Source organism: Notothenia coriiceps, unplaced genomic scaffold, assembly GCF_000735185.1.
Source record: "Notothenia coriiceps isolate Sejong01 unplaced genomic scaffold, NC01 NC01_scaffold00033697, whole genome shotgun sequence".
Classification (NCBI taxonomy): Eukaryota; Metazoa; Chordata; class Actinopteri; order Perciformes; family Nototheniidae; genus Notothenia; species Notothenia coriiceps.
Window position 1 is genome coordinate 238,151 of NW_011366398.1, and position 10,652 is coordinate 248,802.

Here is a 10,652-nt window from a genome sequence, read left to right on the forward strand (position 1 = left end):
CTGTGGCCACCAAACTATAGTTAGGCACTCCTGAGCTAGAAGCAATGGAATGGTGTAAGTATATGTTCCCCTCGTGCTCAAAGAAAACTTGAAGAAGTACGAAGACACACAGGATCGCTCATGACCATTTCTTAAAAAAAGCAAAGTAATAGGAGGTGCGGTGATTCTGTTTGATGTATGGGAACAATAGTTTACTCACAGCCCCATTCTCACTTGAAACTGCTAATTATGACTTACTCAGAACAAGCAAGCCTTCATGACGCAATGCTTAATTTCTAGGTAATCATTCTACCCTCTTTGAAAGCATTAACAAACGCCACCGTGCTTGTTTGTTGTATGGCAAGTTAAAACAGATTCTTGCATCCGCAGTCCATCGAGGAAAAGACCACCAGGACAGCTGAGGGTTCGGGGGAGGCGGGGTGAAAGGGAATCTTTTATAATGCTATTAAATGAAGCCTCTCAGATGAGTTTCGTCCGGGGCCCTGGAAGAGTTAACAAAGCCCAGCACACAGCAGAACCTCATGTCACCTCCTGCTCACATCACTCAGCTTTTCAAGTGTAACAGCTGCTTCCTCCACACACATAGCAATATCCTCACTCATTCACACTGAGGGCTTAACTGTCCCACAGAACACAGCAAGATTACTGCGTATCCAACAAAGTGAGATGTGGTTGGATTTTCAATAACTCAGTTGTTTTGGCAAAGATTTGATTGAGGGCGCCCACTGATCTGGAAGGATCGGCGGGGTTAAATTGAATTAAGAGTGCAAGCATTAGCAGTGATGTTCCTGGAAAGTTTTCTGGTTAGTTTTAGTTAAAGTGGACCTATCATGCTATATTTGAAAAATATATTGTAGGGCCATACCTATATAAAACATGTCTGTGAAGTTTTTTTTTTTAAATACCAAACAGACATGGCCATTTTAGCCATGCCTCATTTCGCTCTATTTGCTCTTTTCCAGACCTGTTTTTGCAAGGGCTGATTCTGCTTTTGTGGCAGACTACAGCGCCACTTACAGGCCTGGCATATGTACTACAGCGTCTCCAGCGCTTTCGAGCGGTCTCTCATTCCCCTGATAGGTGGAGAGTTGCCCATATAGGCGGAGCACCCCTTTTCTGACGTCAGAAAAATTCAAATAATAATCAGCTCCGTTGCAGCCCCGTTTTTAGAGATTTGGGTATGGAGGAAAAGAGAGAGGGTTGTGTTTTCTGACACTTGGTGAGTTCCCTGACACACCGGGGACACATATTCATGCATAAAAGACGTACAAAGGTGCATTTTGCATGATAGGTCCCCTTTAAGTTAGATACGGTATGTGATTGAAGTCAGGCACATTACTCAACTATAAATAAGATTGTATGAGCTCTTGCTCTTTCCGTCCTCCTCCCTCATCCGACATGTTAACAGCAATAAAAAAACACTAAAAAGTAAAAGACACTCTTTACTACACTGTCAGTTCGTCAAGTGTTTGTTCTGTACGCTTGGCCAAAAAGTACTTTGTAACTGATTCCACAGCTCTGAATTATACATACCCAACTTTTAGTTTCTTGATGCAAGACAATTGACCTTTCGCAAAGCCACGCCCCCCCTTGGTTACTGTTGTTAGTCCGACAAGCTGAGAGCCAGATGCGTTAAACAAAGCTATAATGGAGGGTCTCCGTAACGTCGGAGTCGCCTTAACAGACTCATTTTGGAGCAATAACGCAGCAATATCCTCCAGGTCCCGACAAAAGGGGCTACAATACGCTATGGAGGGTTATATCCACAGTATAAACATTAGAAAAGAGGGAGGCACAACATCAATAGAGGCACTTGCATACAGGTCGCAGTGCAAGAGTGAAAAACCACATGAGCTGTATGTCAAATTCGACGGAATTATTATTATTATTTTGGAATAAAACAATACAATCACAAGAGGCATTACATTTAATGCCTCTTGTGATTGTATTGTTTTATTCCAAAATAATAATAATAATTCCGTCGAATTTGACATACAGCTCATGTGGTTTTTCACTCTTGCACTGCGANTTTTTTTTACTTTGAATTTTTTTTCTCTTTATTAAATAATAAATCTGATTTGTAAAGCATTTTAGTCGGATAGTAGTATTTTAAAGTGTCAACAATATAATAATCAGACCCTGCAATAGAATAAATCTGTGCATTGTCTCCACCACTTCAAAAACAAAACAGTTTTTGCCAAGAAGGTGAGGCTTATTGACAGGGCGAGATATAAATACACTGTTGGTACTTGTCAATGTCTCTAGGTATGTACATGTAGTCCTGTAAATACGATGTCCTTTTGTGTTATCTGTTGTATTATTTAAAAAAAAAAACTTAAATACTTTAGTATAGAAACTATTACAACCAATATCATCCTAGACAGGGACCAAGCTTTTAGAGGTTTATACAAATGAAATAGTTTATCAATCACACCTCTCAGCTGTGGCTCTGATCCTGTTAATTTGACTGCTGTGGAGACATTCACTCTTCTCATGGAAGTGAGCCGTTATACATTTCTCCTCAAACTCATGGAGTTTCTTACGATCCTCGTCGCCCAGGGAGAGCTCTGGTAAAGACAGGAGGAGGGATTACAATCTCACACTGAACTGAACCGACTGTAACTCTTTATTTTCACACACATACACACTCCAGTACTCACTCAGTCCAGAGCCACTTTCCTCTCGTTCAGGGTCTCCTCTCAATTTCCTGTAGACGGCTCTCAAACCTGAGATCATGTGACTGAGGAGGATAAGAGGTGGAGGCAGCCATGGCCTGTCCTGATAGGTCATTATGTAGCGATAACGGTTGTACTTCCACAGCTTATTGGACGTTGATGCCATCTCAAAGTAGATGTTGCTGTTATTGAGCAGACAACATTAATTTAAACAAAAGTCCTCTTTATCGGGAGTCTTGCACTGTATTTTTTTAAAATAATTATAACTTACTTAAAAAATGCAACGAGAATGTTGACCATGATGATGTACTGGAAGAACATATAGACCGCCTGAAGGAACGGCGTGAGAAAGGAAGCAGGAGGACATGGAAGACCGTCATCACAAGCTGTTAACACAAAAATTCAAACACACACTTTACCCCATTAACAATCAATACCAAGAGGAACAGTGGGAATACATTGTAAAATGTCAAGGGTCTTTTACATCGTCTAATTAAGAGATAGTGAGAAATTATTAATGAATGTCACAGATACTTGCCTGAATGACATTTCTTAAAAAGGAACTAGGAATTCCCCCAAAAAAGTCTACTCATATATATAATGATCCCTGGCTTTCAAACATCAACCTGTATTTTGCTGTGTGTGTGATGTTTCCGTTTTAAAACCCTGGGAATATGGGTTTGGCTTCCACCCGCTGGCGAGCACCAACCAGCGCCAACTTTAAGTGACCAATTATATTCAATTTGCCTTAAATATATCAATCAAATGTGTTTCTGCAAGCTGGGAAATGGTATAATAGGTAAGACGGACACTAAGTAGAAATGTGCTACTTAAATAGAAAACAAATTCATTTGATTTACTTTGATTTAACACAGTCACTTTATCTGTCTCTTCATGTTGCAAAGGACAAGTGGCAAGTTAACACTGCAGTAATCTGACATCAAGCGACTCCCCCAAGAAACTCTAATTCTACTGCTTTAAATCAACACCAGTGGATAAGCATCTATTGTTTTTCATTGATGACCTACGATCTATCTCCGATGCGTAGACCTCTCCGTAGATCATAAAGTAGGGCTGGAAGACGACGTCTCGAGCGAGGGTCCAGGACAGCTCTTCATTTGGCGACAGGATGGCCTTTCTGGACACCCCGAAGCTCAGCAGCACTATCGCCATCATCACCACTATGAAGAACATGTTTCTGGTCTGAGCAGACAGAGAGAAAGAGGGGGGGGGGGAGGGGGGGTGACTAAACACACAAACACACAACACACTTACGTCCTCTTCAACAAGCAGTGTACTGTCTCTGCCTACCATCTTAGTGATCATGGTGAGGTAAGGCCCAGCATGCTGGTTGACAGCCAACAGGTCCGTCACCCTGATGAACCAGAAGATGATGTCCAGACAGTAACTGATGCGTCCTGCCGTCCGGTACGGATTAGCATGCCAACGCAGCGCCAATCCAGCCATGAAGAGGAGGATGGCAATAAAATCTGATATGTTCCAGTACTCAGAGAACCAGACCTTCAGCTTCTGGCTCAGCTTCCTCGGCTCCGACATTAGGACCTAAGCAAGGAGTTTATATTTGAATATTCTTTTGTTATTAAGTATTATCAGTCACTCAATCAAATTATATTTATATAGCCCGTTGTCAGAAATAACAAGGGGGGGCTTTACAGTTTGTACAGAATACTACACCCTCACATCGGACAAGGAAAACTCCCAAAGAAACCCCATCATGACTAATGGTGAAAAAACCGTACAAAACTCGGGGAGAGCAACAGAGGAGGGATCCCTCTCCTAGGACAGACAGCCCTGCAGTAGGTGTCATGTGTTTATTAGTTTGTGTCAATCTTTTTCAGAAAAATAGCTGGGGAGCATTTCATCCCAATGCATGAGTTTTGTGTCTAAAACAACAATTTCTTGAGAATGTGTCACTGTTATAAGTGCCTTTGAATGTTTTTTCTTAGAATTTTTTCGGCAAGTCTCTGTTTTTGTTTGACATTGTTTTTGCACCATGATAACTGTTGAGCCAAGAAAACCAGCAAGTTTCTGAAAAGTGTAGTGATTTTTAACAAGAAGCATTTGGAAAAAACGCTAGGTGGCCAATACGCTCTCTTCTCATTAGGAACAATTGAAAAAGAGGCTGGTGCTCAGAAAGAAAACACGCTATAATTGAGACTTTTAATTTTAATTGTATTCCTCTATCAAACAAAGCATTGTATAAGGGATAACTTGAATACTATTTTGTCTGCAATATGAATATTTTATCGTAATTCCCTGTGTAGGAAATGCATTACAAATGCATACATCATGCCCCCAAATAGTTACATTATTACAAAGTTAAGATGAGAAAATGAGAAGAGAACATGTCTCTCTTCGGACTGCCTCACCTCTCTGGTTTTCTCCACTGCAGTGGACAAGATGTACGCTATGACCAGCCACTCCTGAACACTGGGCTGATCCCCCATCTTCACCAGGACCACGTAGGAAAATAACATCAGGAAGGTCAAGTAGGACATCTAAAGAAAGATCAGAGACAGGAAGGGAAAAATAAATCAATATGGGCAGATTAGAAAATAAACACTAGATACCACACATGCTGCATCAAAAACAAACATGCATACCACCTACTGTGTGAAACCAGAACTTGACAACAGGAGCCGTGTAGAACTCATAGACTCTTTTGATCCAGGACAGACAGTGCACAGTGATAGAGGAGAACGTTTCTGACACAGGACCCAAACAGTTTTTATGGAACGGCAGGCCCCGCTCTGCATCCTGAGCGTCCTGTGAGAGGGGAGGAGTAAAGAAAGTACAATACTAAGGCTATTAGGATTATGGTGCAAGTTAAAACAAAAACAGTGCTGGATAAGTGCACTTCTGGAGCTTTACCGTGACATCAGCTCCCTCATGGGCTGGTGCTGACTTCACAGACTCAAGCCCGAACGGCATTGCCTCCTGGGACTGTGGTACGTGGCACATTTCAGCTTTGCTTTTGAACTCCAGTAGCAAGATGGCAGGCGGCAGAAGAAGACTCAGAATTATCTGAAGAAATAGATAACAAAATGCACTTTTATACGTCTTTTATACATGAATATGTGTCCCCGGTGTGTCAGGGAACTCACCAAGTGTCAGAAAACACAACCCTCTCTCTTTTCCTCCATACCCAAATCTCGAAAAACGGGGCTGCAACGGAGCTGATTATTATTTGAATTGTTATGACGTCAGAAAAGGGGTGTTCCGCCTATATGGGCAACTCTCCACCTATCAGGGGAATGAGAGACCGCTTGAAAGCGCTGGAGACGCTGTAGTACATATGCCAGGCCTGTAAGTGGCGCTGTAGTCTGCACCAAGAGAATCAGCCCTTGCAAAAACAGGGCCGGAAAGAGAGCAAATAGAGCGAAATGAGGATGGCTAATAATTGCATGATACTGTTTGGTATTTTGAAAAAAAAAACTTCACAGACATGGTTTATATAGGGTATGGCCATACATATACAGTATATTTCAAATAATTAATATGATTAGGTCCACTTATAAGTCGAAGTTTTATACCAGTTCTGCCTATCTGTCAGGCAAATTACATAAAATGACTGGCAAGATGTTAATGGAACTAGGCAAAGGGTGACGCATTGGACTGAGTAAGAAACCCTTGGACATTTAGGAAAGGATCTGAATCACAGGGCTTTAACAAAACTGAGTTTCACTTCAGATAACTTTGAAGAGAAAGGGCAATTGTGCTGCATTTCATTATTGGGGGAAGTAGTTCCCTTAAAGGAAAAATGATCTAATGACCCGCTCAATTGATACATCGATTTTCTTTCCAAATGTCCAAGGTCATAAATAACACAGAACAACCCACTTCCAAACTCAGGGAAACAGGCCATCCCAAGAAGCACCTTGAATGCAGCATTAACTTGTTGGAGACTGCGCTCTTCAAAAAACCATTCTATTATTAAGTATAATTTGTCTTTTTTACTGTCTGTGATAGAATACATCATAGACAAGACAAGGATGAATCTGTCAACTCATGTACCTTTCCACAGGAGTTTTTCCTCATGTTGAAGCGGACCGGTCCAAGAAGTACCTGGAGCAGCGTTTGAGTAGAGGAATAGTAGAGAACGAATGGTCTGTGAACATAGGAAGACAGCCAATCTCAGACAAGGATAAATGGCCCCATGAACCTCCAATATCTCTATCAACAGCTTCATGCCATCTGCTCGTTACTGACGAAACGCCAGTCTAACATACAACAAGAGACACGCTGACCAAACTCGCTAAGACACAGAGACAAGAGGAGGAGAGAGAAAAAATAAACACATATATACAAACAATTGCATATGTGCATAAATTAAAAAACTATAATTATATACATAGAAGATTAACCCGCCATACTAAACTGGTAATGAACACAAACTTGAAATGCACAGAATCACACTACACACATCAAATACTGAGAAAAGGTGGAAATTATTGATTGATTTTTTTTGTATCATGTTACGACCATTAATTTGGTTGCAACTGTCCCCATAATATAGTCACATGACAACGACGAAACAAACACACTGAATACACAGATAATAATTCTTAAATCGCTCTGAGATGTTGTCGTCGCATGACTTCCCTGCTCGCCTCAAAGCCCATGGAGCGGTAAAGCTTACAGGCCACTGTAGCCGGGCCAGCGCTTCCTCGCCGTGCTGCCACAGGAACAGCGCCATCTGCTGCGCATGAATATAGAACCACCATACGAACACGTCCGTTGAATTGAAAGGCTATCAGCAGTGAAAGAAAATAACAAGGGCCCAGGATCAAGAGATACCTACATCAGACTAGGATATCCACAAAACTTGAAAATCCTGCTCCTACATGGAAAAGTGTGAGGTATCCACAAAATCAATACATAGGAATGTGAAAAAGAGGAGAAATTTAGGGAAAAATATATCAAGAGTAAAAGAGAGAGTAAAGACAAGAAGGCAAAATGTATGAAATAACATAGGCCGCATTAGTAACAAACAGGTGCTTATTAGAAACAATATGATTGCCTTAACAAACAATAAAAATTATACGGTCCAGAGGAATTAATCCAACAATTACAGCCTTGTAGCCTATATGCATGCATAACATCATGTGTCAATACATATTTTTTATATAAATGTGACATTTGTGTCTAATTAGCATGTTAGTGATTGTTTGGCCATGTTTTTGAGGTCCCAGTGGACATTGACCTTTGCACAAATACAATTCATTCCATCATATGATATTTACCACCAACCAATTTAAAATTGAAGACTGAGCTGTTCTGAAAAAGTGCAGGTCCTGGACGGTCCTGCCCTTGGTAGAGAATCATAGATAGTAAATCCGTCTCTAGATACTGAACGGAACACAGGAAAATAGCCATATCTACACCTCCTATACACAACACAAGAAACAACAATGAGGAGAATTTTGTACAAAGGTCAATCGCAATGAATAATCCGAAGACAAGAACCAATAAAAGTCAAAGCATTTTTGAAAAAAAACATACACTATAATAAGAAAGGCTCACTTATCTGCAGGCGGCTGTAGGCGCTCTGAAGTGTTGGCGTGTGTAGTTCTAAACAATAGACAAAAATATATATTAACCTATTAGGACTCACACACAAGAGACACAATGTCAATTGAGAGAGAGAACAAGTAAACTATGGGAAGAGAATTCTACTCACAACAAATGCACAACACAACACACACACACACACACACAACACAACCACAGAGATGAGGGTTAAAAGGCATATGTAGATATTGGTGCCATGGTAAACATATATAGAGAAAAAATATAACATAATGCAGCTGAATATTTGGTGAAATGGCTGAGAATGTCTGAGTAAACAAGTGCTTTCTTTATTTAATATGTAATAATAGAATAATTAAAAGTATCAATAACACCATATTCATAGACACATATCACAGGATGAAATAGACAAGGAGAGTCTGCCCTGTGGAACATAAGCGAAACTTAATTATATCAGGAAAGAAACAAACAAAACGAAAAATTATAACAACCAGAGATCTAACTGGTACTTGTTAACACCGTGCATTGCATAACAGAAGCATCCTGGGATCCTTAAGCTTGTTTCTTAAGGGGGACTTTTATCCCAGAGTTATGAATAAATGAAACAGGCCTTTAATACACAAAAGAGAAAGGCATGCGGAGAAAGCCAAGACTGAGTGTAATGAGTGACAAAAAGCCTTGTGATCTCAATGCATCCGCAGAACAACAACTGGGAAAGTAACCCGAGTGCAGTTGACCAGTGGTACGCAGAGAATACTTTCTCAACACTTACAACAGTAATTATTTTGATTGCATCACAGCGACAGTTATGTATTTTTGCATTAAAAGAGTCCAAATAAAATAATGCTTTCTTAGTTTGTGAAGCAAAGTTGCGAGCTAAGGGAAACATCCAGTAAATAAAATGACAAGACAAACAAAAGTACCATGGGGATGAAAGTGTATTCTAAACAAATACTGTCATTCTTCATTGGACCTTATTCAGTAATGCTTGTTGAACTTTACAGTTTCCACCACTTTGAGGATACTGTAACCTATATACATAATAAGTGACCAATAAAATGAGAAGCTATCGAGTAGCAGTAACATTGATATCAGCTAAACCAAATTCCAGTATATTGAGCAAGTAGGCCCTTTACATCTAGTCATTTTCTTTGGTGTAAATATAAGATATTACATATAACATGTTAGAGCTCCTCGAGGCGATCCCACCGGTAAGGAAGCGGCTCAATAAGTCATAGGCCGTTGTCGTCAGCAGTGACAAAACTGACAGCCCGGTCCATCACCCAGACGCATGCCAGCATGGCCCTGCTCAAAGAACGCACCTAAATCCAGCATCAGTTATTAGATTATAAAATAGAAGATGCAATATAATCAATTCTACAAAGGGCCCAACAGATACATTTAGTGATCTCGAATGACAGTCTTAACCAGGCCCATGCTGTCCGTACCCGAGATTCCTTCTGTGGCGACGTCAGCCCGGTCCCAGGCCCGCAGAGCCACCTCGCCGCGCCCCACCTGCTCTGCAGGGCTTGCCCTGGTGGGCCTGTCCATGCACGCCGAACCAAATAAGAATACAACAGGAACGCTTATGCTGTTAAATATTGTGCATATCACCTGATTGCAGCTTATACTGCATGTTACTAGTAAGTACATGTTAATTAAGCGTAATGGAACAGACCATCGTATTTCCTTAGTTTCTATATACTGTTTGGTAAAGGGGGCAAGAAACAAAAGATTGTATCCTCTCCCTGCTCCTTTTTCGGTCTACGGGATGTGCGAAACTGGGAGATACAGCTTTTGAATGGAATTGCGTATAGTCTCTCGCTTTTTTTCCTTGAGCTTGTGGGCATTTTTATGAGGGCCAATACATTTTCACGAAACACATCAAATGAACATAGACAATATCGGGCTGCAGCACTACTAACGAACTTTTCTCAACGCTGACGTTTTATTTGAGAACAAATATCCCAAGTATAACAAATGATTCAGTAGTTCGATTCAAGTGCATCCATAGCAGTCTAATGGGCCCCGATCGCCTGCAAATTAACGACCTTGTACAAGTAAACCTATAAAGAATGCTTTGATTGTTACACTTTGGTTTTCCAGCTATAGATGTCAAATGTATTCGTGGTGAAAATGTCTGATTGTCACTAATAAAAAGGAGAAATATAAGTATCCACTTGAGACGGTTGTCGTCAAAAATGGCTGGCATGCGGCCCCTAGAGCATGGTCGTCTGACTCTGATCAAGATGGTTGATCTGTTTTTAAAAAGCAACAACCCATATCTGAGTATCCATGGGCCGCAGGTAAGTGCATGTATGAATCACATATTCTGACTTTTTGTAATTTACACTTAGCAGAACTGTCTGTGATCCATACACTGCAGGAGGAGAAGTGTAGATGCTGAAGGCTTCTCGCCCATCTCGA

The 10,652-nt window shown here is 40.7% G+C and overlaps 2 protein-coding genes across 2 annotated transcripts in view; one reads left to right on the forward strand and one right to left on the reverse strand.

Moving 5' to 3' along the window:
* Positions 1-2,424: 2,424 nt before the first annotated feature.
* Positions 2,425-9,776, reverse strand: LOC104961754 (transient receptor potential cation channel subfamily M member 6-like). Its single transcript, XM_010790092.1, has 13 exons — positions 9,674-9,776; positions 8,220-8,267; positions 7,947-8,083; positions 7,336-7,446; positions 6,711-6,761; positions 5,568-5,720; positions 5,307-5,462; positions 5,066-5,194; positions 3,987-4,238; positions 3,704-3,878; positions 2,947-3,061; positions 2,661-2,857; positions 2,425-2,567 (listed from the first exon to the last, which is right to left on the reverse strand). Exons 1-13 carry the CDS (start codon positions 9,774-9,776, stop codon positions 2,425-2,427), a joined length of 1,770 nt encoding a protein of 589 aa, XP_010788394.1.
* Positions 9,777-10,520: 744 nt separating this feature from the next.
* LOC104961755 (uncharacterized) overlaps positions 10,521-10,652 on the forward strand; it is a 13,776-nt gene continuing 13,644 nt past the window's right edge. Inside the window, exon 1 of the mRNA XM_010790093.1 lies at positions 10,521-10,531. Coding sequence (XP_010788395.1) covers positions 10,521-10,531 — 11 coding nt within the window. The remainder of the gene's footprint in view (positions 10,532-10,652) is intronic.

Coding starts and splice junctions, on each gene's coding strand:
- LOC104961754 (XM_010790092.1), bottom strand. CDS start 9,776: ATGGACAGGCCCACCAGGGCAAGCCCTGCAGAGCAGGTGGGGCGCGGC. Junction 7,447..7,946: donor CAGTCTTCAATTTTAAATTG/GTTGGTGGTAAA, acceptor CACTGCTGATAG/CCTTTCAATTCAACGGACGT. Junction 5,195..5,306: donor TCAAGTTCTGGTTTCACACA/GTAGGTGGTATG, acceptor ATCTTTCTTTAG/ATGTCCTACTTGACCTTCCT.